The following is a 14,577-nucleotide window of genomic DNA, read 5'->3' as shown; positions in this document are numbered from 1 at the left end:
CCCCGACAACACGCTCATATTCTCCACGGTATATATAACTCAGTCAGGTGACCTTGTCTGCGGACTCATCTACCGAGCAGGGGGGTTGAACCTGCACACAAATCAAATTAATAGTTTGAATCCTCGATTTAGTTGATATTAAACACACCGTGTCGCTTTAACACTCACTTTTCTCCAGTTTCGACACCTTCAGCCCTGTTTTGTTTTTATGAGGGCGATAATAAACGAAACAGACACGCTGCGGCTCCCCCCGGTCGTGGTCAAAGTGGTACGGCCCTCTGCTGAAATTCCGAGAATTAAGCTGCTGGGTTTCTTAGAACTGGATTCTCAGAACTGGTGATGCACAGAGTTTCGAGGAAACTTTTACAAGGTGACTTTTTTTTCTCTACTATTTCTCAGAATTATGTCAGAAGTCTTGAGAAGTTGCAGACGCACATGTCGGCCGCCCCTGGCTGCCCCTTAGGCTGGATTATTAAATATTTTGAATGATATTTCGTGATTCCTTTTTTTTTTTTGTTTAGCCGTGTAACATGTGAATTCTGAGATTTCACTGTTTGTCTAGCCTACATGTTGGTTTTGACAGCTCCACTGTGCTTCTTGACTTGTCTGTGGCTCCAGAGTGCGCCTTTAGCTGTACTTCACACAGGCTATTCACATTTTATTTGCTGACCAGTAGTTGTTGTTTTTTTGTTTTGTTTTTTGTTTTTTAAAGTACATTTTCTCAGCTGCTGTACATTCACAGTGACTCGGAGATTTACCAGAGTTTAGTGACCCGACGCTCACTCGGGCTAAAGGTTTTCTTGCTCGGTGTATTGAATATTATTTGCTCAGGCTATTGGTCAAGTTGTGGCTGCTGTCAGTGTTGTGTAAAGTCGAGCAACAGGACCAGCCTGTCTTGTCACATCGCCGTGCGCATTTCTTTTTCTAGTCTTGGCTGTAACAAACATCTCACCTCACTCAGTGTTTTCACTGCGGAGCCGACGACTGTTATTATTAGTATTTTTACTATTATTGTTGTTGTTATTATTATTATTGTTGTTGTTGTTGCTGCTGTTGTATTTAAACATTTGGGAGCAATAATCCTCATTCCCAGTAGCAAAACTGTGGCATTTTTTACCCAGACGTGTAGCCTGATGCTACTTCTAAACTTGAACAGACTTGTTTCGGCCTGTTCCTTGGCATATAAATTAACCAGCTTCCAGAAAAAAAAGAGAGGAAAAAAAAAACATTTGAAGTCATATCTTGCGAAATCCGTCTTTTACAGTGAAATGATTGAGGTGTTGGCAATAAGTTGTCGGGCTACTTTGCTGCGTAGGAGTGGATGGTAACGGGGTAAATAAGATGTGTTCTACTTATATGGTGGAACAGGAAACCTCTTAGTGTACTGGCAACCTAATCTGTGCAGCCAGGACGGAATGTGCTCACTGCCAAACACGTTTACAACCAACAGGACTTAGCCCACTGGAGCTGAGTTTGATCGACTGTAGTCTGTGTAAAACCCAGCCAAACGGATTTGCAAATACAGTGTTAATCAGACATCACATTTTTCTCATGTCAGCAGTGTGGAATTTCCATGTACTTGCATGTATTTTGCAATTAAACGCACCATGTCTGGACTGAGTGGGCTGTAGAAGTTTTGAAGCGAGGGGGAGAGAGAGAGAGAGAGAGAGAGAGAGAAAAGTTAGAATAAAGGTTGTTACGTAATGCCTGTTTTCACTCACACAGCGTATCCCTGTTCCATAGTAACTTAATGGATAAACAGTATTGATGATATGTAATTACGTCGTAGTAGAGGCCCTGTAATAAGTGAAAAAAAAAAAAAAAAAAATGGCTGAAGTTGTTTAGTGGTTTAATGGCGCCGCCTATTGATGGAACAAACTCAAAGCACATGCCAAGTTCAGAGGTAACGATGATTGTAAGCCCTGAAGCCATATCTGTGTTTTTAAAAAGTGAAATTATCCTGAAAGTGGGAAAAGGAGTGCAGTATGTGTCTTTAGTTTAGTATTAATCCTCAGCACTCACACTAAAGTGGAGGGTAAACTCACTTCAGCTGCAACATACAATTTCACCATTTTATATGATGTAAATTCTGATTATACATTATATTACATATTATCAAATAGATATGTTTTTTGCTTGGTTGTTTGTTTGTTTTTTTAAATTTACTTTTTCCCCAGTGAAAGTTGAATATTAGTGTAGGCTGTTGACCTCTTGTTGATGGTCAGCTGGAGGTCTGAGGGCACCCACCTTTTGATTTAACACTCCAGCACTGTAGCCCTTTCTGTGCAAGACTTTATGTGGGCCTTCATGCAGGAATGGATTTCTTGTGAACAAATATGTTTGTTTTGTAAATACAACTGAATATTTTTGCTTTCAGACTGTGACAGCATGGCCACTACTGCAGATGGCTGCATACAGTTCACACGCCACGCGGGCGACGTCCTGCTCAACTTCAACCGCCTCCGCAGTCGGGACATCCTGACCGATGTCACCATCCGGGTGGACGGACAGCGTTTTCGTGCTCACAAGACAATCCTGGTGGCCTGCAGGTACGCTCCAAATCCTGCAATGACTTCTTCACACTGCCGCTGGGAGAACTGACTCCTCAGCAGCACTGGCGCCTGCATATCACCTTTTTTTATTTTATCTTTTATCTTTTTGAACTGACATACCTACACCCCTTCTTAAATGAGACTGTGCAAGGATTGTGTGACTTATTTCCATGCCTTTCCAGATAAATTGTTTGACATGGCCCATGCCTGTTATCTGTATAAATTTATAACACATCACGTCATCTCTCTTTTGCCTACAGTGGCTTCTTTTACTCCATGTTCATGGACCCTGACAATACAAACCTTAGTGCCATCAGCTTGGACCCCAAAGTGGACGCCAAGGGATTCTCCATCCTGCTGGACTTCATGTACACCTCCCGTCTGAACCTTAAGGACAGTCTTGTCCTGGCCACCATGAACACAGCCCTCTACCTCCAGATGGAACATGTGGTAGACACCTGCCACAGGTTCATCAAGTCTAGGTAAGAGAGAATAGAAAACATGTGATACTGAACTCACTGCTGGCTGTGTAAAAACAAATGGGATCTGGACCGGAGTTTATCATTTTTCTCTGACTCTGTTTCCAGGCATCAGTCTCTGAATGTGCAGACTGAAGAGGTAAAGAACAACTCGGTTCTGTCTGAGGAAATCCCTGCTGTGAGGCCCGAAGATGAAAAAGAGCCAAACTTCAGACCTAGCCACACATCGTCATCCTCTCTCCAGGATTGCCGGGGTTATCCCCCCAGTGTTTTCAGCGGCATCAACACGTCAGGCTCCTACCACGTCTACGGACACCTCCACATCCCCGTTGGAAAGCTTGATGATGCTCATACGATGGCTGCCCTTCCTAGAGGTGGTGATTTATCTCAGAAACTCTGCACTCAGGGAACCAGCACCAACCTGGCTCACACCGAGTCCACCAACGTCATGCACCACCCTGTGCCATCCCACCCCAACTTCCTCAACGCAATTATCCGACCTCTGCCTAGCTCCGCCTGCCAAACTGGAGCCCACGGGAGCCTTCAACGGCCTGCCTCTCCGATGGAGGAAGACAGTGTTCAGCACCCACAAACTAGTTGCCTGGGTTTGTCCCCTAACTTCAGTAAAGGCGTCATCTGCAGCCCTCAAAGTCCCCTCAGATCCGACTGCCAGCCCAACTCCCCCACTGAGTCCAGCAGCAGCAGAAATGCCACCCTGAGCCTCAAACAGCCCTCCGGCTGCCCGGAGGAAGCCAAGGCTCGCAACTGGAAGAAGTACAAGTTCATTGTGATGAACCAGACTCCTGATGAGAGTGAGAAGGAGGCTCAGGGAGGCAGTGCTGAAGCTGGAGCCTTGTCCCAGGCATCAAGCCCCTGCAAGACTGGAGGGTCAGGGGGACACAGCGAGGTGCAGCCGGGCGAGGGGGACAGCGAGCAGAGAGAAGAAATGCCAACGTCTCAGACTGCTCACCAAACCAGCAGCAGGTAAACCTCAAGTCACTGACAGAACTGACAGTAAAACAAGAACTTGGACACCATGCTGTGTAAACGAACAGTGCTGTTATGATTTTCAATGGAAAGGATCTGAATTGGATTTTAGACATTTTCTTACATGTGTAAATTTACTATCATGTGATTTTGTAAAAATAATAATCATCATCATCATCATCATCATCATAATCATGCATGCTGATAAAGGCTCCAGCCAGCCTGAATAAACATTGTAGGTGGATGGAGGGATAATGATAATATAACAGTTTGTTATTGAATGGTTTTGTTTATATGTGCATAACTTCACATTAACTCTGTGGCCTTTCTTCCTTTGCACAGCCACCTCAGATGCTCCTCCTGTGGTTGTGACAGCCCTCAGTGTCTGGAGATGGGCTCGCTCTCTCCTGGCTCATACAGCGGAGAGGACACCCCCAAACTACAGTCAGAGTTCACCTCCTCCAGCTGTGGTGAGTCAGTGTTCTCATGGAGAGGATGCACATCAGTCTTGTAGTGGCTGAATGCATAGTGCTATGTGCGCATCGACTCAAACTCTTCTGTTTCCCTGCACAGAAAACAACACCTACTTCTGCAACGGGTGCGACACAAAATTCACAGAGGAAGACTCCCTGAAAGACCACATGCTCCAGGTCCACAGTGACAAGCCATACAAGTGCGACTGCTGTCAGGCTGCCTTCCGCTACAAAGGAAACCTGGCCAGCCACAAGACTGTTCACACTGGTAAGACTGATAACAACTGGTGAACTGCTCATTGTGTTAGATGTTTGTTGATGTCAGGGTTTCATCACAGAACCTGTTTGTGTGCATTTCCAGGGGCGAAGCCGTACCATTGCAACATTTGTGGTGCTCAGTTCAACCGACCAGCCAACCTCAAGACCCACACACGCATCCACTCAGGAGAGAAGCCGTACAAGTGTGAGACGTGTGGTTCCCGGTTTGTCCAGGTGAGGAGTGCAGCTCTTTACACTATACAGTCAAAACAAAATAGCTCATTTGAAAATAGCAACTTACTGACAGTGTTAAATCACTGTCTAGAGCAGCCACTTGTTCCTTAAATTTGCATGTTAATGAGGAAAATTGATTCACTTTACTTAATGCTTAAACAGATGGATTTCATATTACTACAATGCATTTGTTATGTGAAAATAAGTATGTTTGTTGACATACATATGTGCTAATTAATGCATTACTTAGCTTAATTAATAGCCTAATTTGCATAACTGTTTATTGTTGAAGTCGCACTTGAATGAAAAATAACTTGTTTGCCTTATTAGCTCGTTCTATCAAACCGTACATCTATTTGACAATTTATGGCAAAAGAGTGGCAAAATATTTTTAGACCAGAAATCTCATCACTTCCAACCAATAAAACCATTTTTTTAAAAAAAATTCTGCCCCTCTACTCTTCCCATCACCCTAAATGATATTCCATTGGTTTCCATTTTTGAATGATCCCTCCATTGCACCCCAATATCTGTTACCATAGGAAGTGCTTCATATTGCAAAGGTCGATGACTGTGAGTGAAGTGAATGTGGCTTTAATGTGTCGCAGTGATTATGAAGTAGCTCAAACGCCTCATGTTTTGTTTTTAAATTCCCTCTCAGGTAGCCCACCTTCGTGCCCATGTGCTGATTCACACGGGGGAGAAGCCGTATCCCTGTGAGATCTGCGGAACACACTTCCGCCACCTTCAGACGCTCAAGAGCCACATGCGCATTCACACCGGGGAGAAGCCGTATCATGTACGTATCCATCTCTGTCTCCCCTCGTGACCCAGTGAGCCTCCTGACCAAATAGAGAGTAATCCCTTCCACCCTGTGATTCAACTGGCTATCAATAGTTATAAGCCCTGTGGCCACCGTGGTAATCCTGGACATCCATAAACTATGTCTGGGAGGATGGGGAGGGTTGTAATCCAGATCAGCACAAGAAGATTTAATTTAACTAGCTAATGGCCATGATTTGCGACCCGGTGCCATGTAACACATTAAATTCCATCTGGTGTGTGCTTTCATTCAAAGAACCTTACAGTCAGATGAGTGGAAATCACACCCGTAAAGCTGACAGTGTCATGCTCTGCAGCTAGAGCTGAGCAAGACCACGTGTTAATAATACATGTGTTATTTCCCCTGCTTGTATAATGCATGTATACTGTGCCCTGTTTGAGCACAACCAAATCCGGCTCAGCTGTTTTGAAAACTGGCTATTTAAATGGAGATTTTTGATCTAAATATTTAAATATATTTCTTCTGCTCCTCAGTGTGAAAAATGTGACCTACACTTCAGACACAAGAGTCAGCTGAGGCTTCACCTCCGACAGAAGCACGGTGCCGTCACCAACACCAAGGCTCAGTACCGCAGGACTCCCACCAACCTGATTGTTGGCCTGGCCAAGTCCTGCTGAGCCCGGCTGGTGCTGTCCAAGTGCATATCATTTGTGTTTTTTTTTTCTTTTGCATCTGCCACCATGTTGTCAAAAGATTTTTTAAAAAAAAGTTTTCTAAATACAAACACAGAAACATATGAATATCATATATATTTGTCATTTATGCATTTGTAAGTGATGCACATTACTATGTATAGGTTCTTTGGTATTTCAAAGGCTGTAGAAGTTTATGCTTTCATTGTAAATGTCTAACTGTAGAATGTACATTTTGAATGTGAACTTGAGCAGGTTTTCTGTATTTTGCATTTACTTAACAGAATGTCAGCATGGAAGGGCAGCGTTTCTCATCCAAACTGAGAGGCACTGTTACAATCCTGTTGTAGATATGGGTATATGGATTTGCCTAATACTGAGGTACCGTTTTTAGTTAGATTGTGAGGAAGATAATATATATTTACAGATTGCCATCTGCTGGCAGAGTATGATTGTATTTACACAAAGGTAGTTTCTTTATCCGTAGTGCAGTTGGCTTCACTAACTGTCAGTAAGCAAGGGCTTGTTCTTTTTTGTCATCGCATACTTTGTGGTGTGTTTTGTTATATGTACAGATTTTCACGATTTTATTTGTTATTTACTTTTTTCTGTCATAGTTCTACTGCTGTTATTTTGCACACACTCATTATGCTGTAACTTGTGCAGCATATTTTCATTCTTTTCATTCATGCATTTCTACCTAAAATGTTCTGTCCTCTAGGAATTTTTGGTTATGCTTAATATCCCCATACTTGCTTATTCTTATTTATATTCTACTTTTTCTTTGCTGTATCCTTACCATTTTGCTGCTGCAATGACCTAGTTTCCCCACATCATTAACGTTTTGTCTTATTCTACCAAACTTTATCTAATCTTATGTATAATAGTGCACTTGTACATACCAGGTTTATTCACTGTGCCTTACACTGAGATTTTTTTCCAGTGGCTTCCTTCCCAGACTTAAGTATTAATGCATTGTAATTTTAACAGCATGAAACCCCGATACTTGTGAATTGCTCTTATAAAGTGTCATGCTTTTCCCTGTTTAGTTCATTGCCATTTTTGTCATGTGAATGCATGTCAGGTGCTGTCTTTTTTTTTTTTTTTTTAAGCTTGTTTGTTGTTATAGCTCTAAAACTGTAAATACACCAGGCCTCAAGCTACAACATGCTCAGGAATGTTAGCAATATGTTAGCAAAATGTCTAAATGTCTTTGTCTTTGTAATTTCAGAGTGCGTGTGCAGATATATATATATATATATATATATATATATATAAGAAATGAATGAAAATAATAGATAAATAAAGAATTATATAGAGAAATGTTTTCATTGTTTTGTCTTTGGTAAAAAATACAATAAAGATGGTTTAAGCAAATGACTTAGTGATGACTTGGCTGAATTACTGCTCATGTATGAATGTGTTACTGTATAGCCATGTAGGTATAGATAAGATAAGGGCAACTATGGACAACTTCTTAAAGGAATATTTTTGGGCAAAATACTCTTTTTCTGACTTACCCAGACTGAGCCAAGATGTCTACCATTTTTCACCTCTGCTGGTCCAGTGGTTCAGTTCCTCTGGGTAGCATTTCATGTTAGTTTAGCATAAAGACTTGAAGTCTGTAAGAGTTGTTAGCCTGGCTCCATCAAAGTGAAAAAATAGATCTTGCAGCAACACCGAGGCTGTCTTACTTACACAGTGTGTTATGTGAACACACATTTTGAAATTTATTTAAGACTTATAGTTCCATATAGCGTCCTCTTTTTTAAGTTTTTGTTTTTTGTTCTCTTATCTCATTATTATGCGCTCTCATAGACCCTAAATCCTTCTCCTTCACACAAACCTGCTCTTGTTGGATTAAAGTGGTGGAGATAATGGCCCACAGGAGTGAATGTTTAAATATGATGCAGTATGTATAAGATGTAGTATGGTGTATAATATAGTATGTACAGCCTTTTTGGACATGCTTGTGATGAAGGGTTGTTTAAACAGTCTGGACTTCCTGTCTTGATCAACACCATGCCTCTGGGGAACACAGGAAGGAGCTGGGCGTGGGTGTGGATGAATGAAGATGACAGATTTGTCCAAGTAAGATGTTATGCTGCCCCCTGCTGGCATTTTAAGTTGCAAGCAACCAACATCTTCGTGGATCTGTGAAGTCTTTCATGGCAGAACTACTGTACTACATTTGTAAAGTAAAATCTTGTATAGGAGATTAACAACTGCACCATACCTTTATAGACACATTTCTAGAGTTTGTCAATAACTGTGCTGTGTGAGTAGTTCACATGCCAAAGTGTTTAGAAGAAAGACATTAAAGCTTGGAAGGTAGCCACTGTACCATTTTCCTTGTAAAAGCCACTAAAATGCATTTATAAGCAACCCTGACAAACAATCAGCTTAGATTCTACATGCATTTGAAACAATAAGACATTAAAAAATAAGTCAGTGCATTCATTTTTCAGGTTTATTCCCCTCCCCCTGGTTCACATGAACAGTATGAGATTTAATAAAGCGTCCCTTTTTTCTCTTTCATGTTTGTTATCCATGACTAATCATGGACGTCATCACTGCGATGCAGTACAAAGAGGTGATCTTATGGTGCACCACTTTAACACAGAGAGCCGAGTGGTCATGGAAAAATGATCCATCTCCTGTACAGACTTCCTATCGGACAATCCTACATGACACCAAAAAGACCCTGACTGAGGGGAGCGGTGCGTTAAGTGCATCAGTCTGGCCGTGCCCCCTTTCATACTTTGGAAGTGCAAACTCACTTATGGCTAACTTCAAGTCTTTTCCTCCAAGGAAACTGGGTCTGCCTGTCACCCTGGTCCTCTTTTTCCCATTGCTCATAAAACTTGAGACACTTGTTCGATGCGTTTTATTTGTACACCATGCAGAGGCTATTTGCCACTCATTAAAACTGTGACACATGATGGATCCCGCCGTCAGCCCAGCCCAACATTATCTTGATCTGCCCCGGGTGCAAACAAGCATTTGGTCTGTGACAAGCATTACAACTGCTCTGGAGATGCTGCTACCAGTGACACACTAGTCTGAAGACTAGACAACATGTTGTAGTGATATAAACCATTTTTGTGACTTGCAGCGCTGCAAGTGTCTTTGTTTGACAACGATAATGCCTCCCCACCCCCAAGCTAGCAATACTACTTGATCCTATGCAAAGACCTCAAACTATGATCAAAGATCCGGCAGTGCAGACGAGCTGCTGCCGCCCATCCCTACTTCACATCCACGCCCATGTATACCAAACACACGGTGTCAAATAAGCAACGTGGCATTTACAAAAGAGACAAAACAAAAGACAAAATAAAAAGTCATATGAATGAACAGATAAACATCATATAGTGTAACTGCAGTTGATAAAAAGAAAACTAAAAGGTAACTGAATATTGAACACTGAAGGATGGAGGTCAGTCCTCTTTGTCTATGATGGCTTTCACATCAGCGAACACCTGGAAGAAATACAGGAAGAAAGTTGATGCATTAACAAAAACTAGTAGAGTCTAGATTTTGAATATCAATTTTTTCACATCAAAACTGGATGAATTTCTCCCACCGAGATGAAAGCTATTCAAGAATTTGCTCCCATCCTGATTTAAAGTACTGCAATACCACAGAGTATCACAACATCACACCAAATGATTAAAAAAAATATATTTGTCAATTACTGTTGGACAGTGGATATGGTACTAGATTCATAAACAAGCACAGTGCCACAACATGGAAAACTAAACATCTCTTTGGTCAATTATCTTGTTAGTCAGTTATCTTCTTGGTCTTGGTATGAGTTAATTTATAATTTGTCACATCTCAGTTCAAAGCCTTCATATATAGTATCATGCACCGAAAGGCATCAGTGTAGTGGATAGATGATGGCGGTGTAACCATTCGCCTTTTTCGTAGTTTGGTTCGCACCACAGGTTTTAGGCCACGGTTCGAGTTTCTTTCACAATTTGGCTTGGAAAAAATGGGCTGACTCAAACCTCCAGTTCTTCTTCCTCATTGAAACGGACGACATTCCAATAGTTGAAAACAAAAATGTGAGTGGGACCTTTGTCAGTGTTCTGTAAAGGTTTTGTGGTGTAGCAAGAGTAAACCTTTGTTCAGTGAACAAAGGACTGCAGATTCTTGGTTTGGTGCAAAATTCTTCCACTTTTCAAATTCTGGTCATGAATTCATTCAGTTCTTTCAAATCTTCGTCTACTGGCTATTTAACTCACCTCATCCACACAACGAGAGGCATCTATGGTGCGCACCTTGCCCTGTTTGGCATACTGGTCAATGATTGGTCGTGTGGACTGCAGGTAGGTTTGGATCCTGCAGCAGAGAAAAATACGGCTTGTTATTGGGGTCAGCGAGAAGCACAGAGGACTCAGAGGAGAAACAAATTAGGTCAAAAATACACATGCAGGTACGCAACAGCAAGCTAAATAGGTCACAGAGGACCACGCTGATCGGATACGCCTGCTGTACTTTACAGACAGGAGAAAATCAATACATGAAATCAATTAGTGGTCAAAGATGGCAGCAAATCTTTGCAAGAACAACAAAAAAGTATATTTTGGAAACTGGAGGTTAAAGTGACAAGAAATATGGCTCCAGGTCTCTGGCCAGAGACTTAACGGGTTTGACTGGGAGCGCCGGGGGACTGTACCTTTTCTCCAGGCTTTCTCTGTTGTCATCCGTGCGGCCGCTGCTCTTCCCTCTTTCTAGACATCTGTTGATGCAAACCTTGTAGTCGAGAAAGACACACAATCCCCTCAGCATGAAGCAGCTCTCTGTATAGCAATGTAATGTACCACAACTTTATACCATGACACCAATGGATAATTAGATTTCTTGCTTCCATGACCTACCTCGTTGCTGCAGTCAAAGAAAAGCACAAATTTAACATCTGCTTTCCCGTCCATGACAGTGTTCCACCCCTGGAGGTTGTCCTCGTTTCGGGGGAAACCGTCTATAAGGAAGCGAAAGTTTTTCTCATCTGTCTGCATTGTCTCTTCCATAGCCTGAGAAACCGCAGAGAACAGATTTCTGTCAATTTGATTTCACTGCCACAACACTCAGTATGTCCACTGCCAAAATGCTCATGTTTATTCAAAAGACAAGCACTGATATCTGTAGAGTCTGACTGCAGGAGGCCAACAGATACAGGCATAATGAACAAAATCAATAATAACACACAAACTATACTCAGGATACTGATTGTGAAGGTTGTGCACACGACAAAAAGTCTCATTTTGATATAGTTACTGTATTTATTTCCAATCTCAAAAACAAAAGGTCTTTTCATGTTGTCCTGGGGAGTCGAAGGGAGATCAGACAGAGTAATTCTTTCTCAGTTCAAGAGGAGGCCTGTGGCATTTTTGTGAAAGTCTGCTGAGGTGTGAAGATTCAGCAGTAGTTGAATTTTCACAATAACATAATAATATAAAACAAAAAAACAACAGTTATGATTTGCATGTGGTGTAAACCTTGACAGAGTGCAGGGTACAAACCTTCCTAAGTAAGTTAATGGTGATTTCTACGGGGACAATTTTTCCCTCTTTGATGCAGTTGTCTATGAGCTGGCCAAACTCTGAGCCGTCTCGAGCTCGCTCTGCCCTCAGCAAGTCCCCAGCTGACAAATGGGTGTAGCTGTAACTCTGAAAGACAGCAAGAAAACCACACAATTTTTAATGATAAAACATGTAATATATCGTATGCAATTTTCTTCAAGACTAAATTGGTAATTTAATTGGTTTTATTGGTCACAGTCACTTGCTGAGGAATAGTTAGTGACAGCTGGTCAGTATTTGCAGCTCTAGCAGCAGTACAGGTCTGCAGTGGGGAGGACAGTCGTTTGAAAAATGCTAAATCCTTCTCCCTCGCAAGACCAGGCAAAAGGCCAGACCTTGTGCTCTGGATGAATGGGCTTTCTGTGCATAGCTGCCATTCCGGCTTTACCACCATACTTACAGCAAAGCAGGCAACACCCTGTAAAACTCTGGAGTTAAGTTGTAGGCTCTCTCTCTCTCTGAACACACACACACACACACACACACACACACGCATATCAAAGCAGAGTGAGTATCAGCCTCATGGAAGCCAGGCCAGCCCCCGGTGGAGCTGCAGCTTCATGAGCTTCCACAGTTCTGACGAACATCAAAGGAGGAAGTGACACACTTCGGAGATTTCCCTCGGACTTTCGCTGCACAAAGTTCCAGCCACACCGTTAAAAATAACTTTTTCTGTAAATAAATTTAAGTGTGTGCTTGTAAGCTGCGTGGGGGATAAAGAGCTTGTATGCTGCATTAAGAATGCCTGCATAGTTACAACATCGATGAGACTGACTGAATAAATCTATTGAAGGTGTTATGAGGCTTAATGTGCGTTGTGACCTTAAAAATTCACTCAAAAATCTGACATGTGCTGTAGCAACAAGGGGTGGGAGGAAAATTGGTACAGCATATCATATCGCAATATCTTGTGCTGCAATACTTTATCAATACATGGGCGCTAGGTATCAATACTGCATCACCAAGAATCGATGCATCATTTATGACAGGTTTTTATGACAGAGGTGGTCAGACTGTCTACTTCACAAGCCCACCTTGTTACAATAAAAATGACTGAAGTGAGATAAACAGAATGAAAACTTAATCTTATTAGATGAAACAGATGCTGGCAAAGTTTTCCCTTAAGGGCATAATTGGCAGTTGAGAAAAGGTAATAAATCACAATATATCACATGAAGTATGGTGATTATATTGTACCATGGGGCCTCCAGTGATTCCCACCCCAAACAGCAACAGCAACAAAAACTCATTCCTAATGTCAATAACATTACACCGCAGATTGATTAATGTGGGCAAACAAAAAAGTTTGATTATCTGACTACAGATCAACCTAGAAGAAGACTGCAAAGTTGAATCACCATCTTGAAGGGATGGGAGGCTTTGCCAAAGTGTCGTGTCATCACTGACACCTGTCAAGAAAATAAAGATAAGAGGCGGACGAGGACTCTGATTGGCTCACTAGTGATTACAAAGACAAACAATTTAGCCATTATACAACACAGGTGAGAAAACATCCATAACAAATATACAAATTCCACAAGCCTTGCTGTAGTTATTAATATCTCAGGGAGGAGGCTTGCGTGCATTCTTCATCCACTGAGGAGGATGACAGAAGAAAAAATGCTCAGCTGAGAAATATCTACGTCACCGTCTGTCTGTGTTTGTTCAGAGTGGGACTCCAGACTTACACTGACACAATTACATAACAGGACGTGCCTCGATAAGTCAATGATAAGGTTGCAACACAGGGCAAAATGTCAATAGGCTATCACTGGGTGGCTCTGTATATGCATGGTGTAATTACAGAGAAGACTTTACCATGTCCTGTTTGTTTAGACTGGTGTTTTGAAAGGCAATAAGAAGGAGCTGAGATCATGTGATTTTTTTTTTTTTTTTTTTTTTTTTCAGACGCCAAAGAATAACACAGACAAACATTTCGAGCGCTGACAACACTGGAATGATGCTATTTCTTCCCTGCCAGAGCAAGACAGCAGCTCTCCTGCGTGGCTAACTAGCTAGCTAGCTCATACACAGGTTCATTTTAGAGGACAACCGGAAGTAGAAGTATTGAATCATATACAGACGCCATTAAATCACAACCTCCCCACTATACATGCGCTGAATGCAGATTTCAATATGATCTTTTGAGTCCCAACCCTCATGCGAGTATCCCTCTTATTGTTCTTTCTCTAGCCATCTCTCTTACCTCCACGATTTTGGAGCACTGGGTCCCCTTCCCGGCGCCAGGCCCGCCCAGCACGAACACAACCTGCGGCTTCATCATCAACGCGACCCGGTACAAAACACTCGGCGCCCTCGTAGACAAACCACTCAGTAAGCGGACAATCATAAACCGGACACGAAAACCCGAATAACGAGCTTCAGACGTGAGAAAGAGACGAGGCTGCCGCCGGGAAGACCGGTGAATGCGTGTCAGTGCCAGTGGGAAGTCGACGAGCCAACCCCAAACGACACCACTTCCGCCATTGTCATCAACGACCAATGGGATTGCAGCTCGGCGTGACTCACC

The 14,577-nt window shown here is 42.3% G+C and overlaps 2 protein-coding genes across 3 annotated transcripts; one reads left to right on the top strand and one right to left on the bottom strand.

The window, feature by feature from the left end:
• The first annotated feature begins 306 nt into the window (after positions 1 to 306).
• bcl6ab (BCL6A transcription repressor b) lies at positions 307 to 7,562 on the top strand. 2 transcript variants are annotated; one of them, XM_030074676.1, is made up of 9 exons: positions 307 to 370; positions 2,378 to 2,549; positions 2,813 to 3,034; positions 3,140 to 4,015; positions 4,361 to 4,488; positions 4,592 to 4,759; positions 4,853 to 4,983; positions 5,645 to 5,782; positions 6,301 to 7,562. In XM_030074676.1, the coding sequence occupies exons 1-9, from the start codon at positions 340 to 342 to the stop codon at positions 6,442 to 6,444; spliced, it is 2,010 nt and encodes a 669-aa protein (XP_029930536.1). In that variant the 5' UTR covers positions 307 to 339; the 3' UTR covers positions 6,445 to 7,562. The 2 variants fall into 2 exon arrangements, with proteins under 2 accessions (XP_029930536.1, XP_029930537.1); XM_030074677.1 differs by lacking the exon at positions 307 to 370 and adding an exon at positions 414 to 1,903.
• Positions 7,563 to 8,915: 1,353 nt separating this feature from the next.
• Positions 8,916 to 14,529, bottom strand: cmpk (cytidylate kinase). The gene is made up of 6 exons (XM_030075334.1): positions 14,254 to 14,529; positions 11,988 to 12,134; positions 11,346 to 11,498; positions 11,144 to 11,220; positions 10,710 to 10,806; positions 8,916 to 9,941 (listed from the first exon to the last, which is right to left on the bottom strand). The coding sequence occupies exons 1-6, from the start codon at positions 14,395 to 14,397 to the stop codon at positions 9,900 to 9,902; spliced, it is 660 nt and encodes a 219-aa protein (XP_029931194.1). The 5' UTR covers positions 14,398 to 14,529; the 3' UTR covers positions 8,916 to 9,899.
• Positions 14,530 to 14,577: the final 48 nt, after the last annotated feature.

The sequence above is a fragment of the Myripristis murdjan genome, chromosome 17 (assembly GCF_902150065.1).
Source record: "Myripristis murdjan chromosome 17, fMyrMur1.1, whole genome shotgun sequence".
NCBI lineage: Eukaryota > Metazoa > Chordata > Actinopteri > Holocentriformes > Holocentridae > Myripristis > Myripristis murdjan.
Note: the sequence above shows the minus strand (reverse complement) of the source record. Positions and strands in the feature narration are given on the sequence as shown.

Excerpts from the sequence above, each read along its gene's own strand:
- bcl6ab (XM_030074676.1), top strand. The coding sequence starts at position 340 with ATGCACAGAGTTTCGAGGAAACTTTTACAAG. Across the intron at positions 3,035-3,139 it reads CACAGGTTCATCAAGTCTAG|GCATCAGTCTCTGAATGTGC; the intron begins GTAAGAGAGAAT and ends CTCTGTTTCCAG. Across the intron at positions 5,783-6,300 it reads CCGGGGAGAAGCCGTATCAT|TGTGAAAAATGTGACCTACA; the intron begins GTACGTATCCAT and ends TCTGCTCCTCAG.
- cmpk (XM_030075334.1), bottom strand. The coding sequence starts at position 14,397 with ATGATTGTCCGCTTACTGAGTGGTTTGTCTACGAGGGCGCCGAGTGTT. Across the intron at positions 12,135-14,253 it reads AGTGCTCCAAAATCGTGGAG|AGTTACAGCTACACCCATTT; the intron begins GTAAGAGAGATG and ends GCTGTCTTTCAG. Across the intron at positions 11,221-11,345 it reads TCTTTGACTGCAGCAACGAG|GTTTGCATCAACAGATGTCT; the intron begins GTAGGTCATGGA and ends CTCGACTACAAG.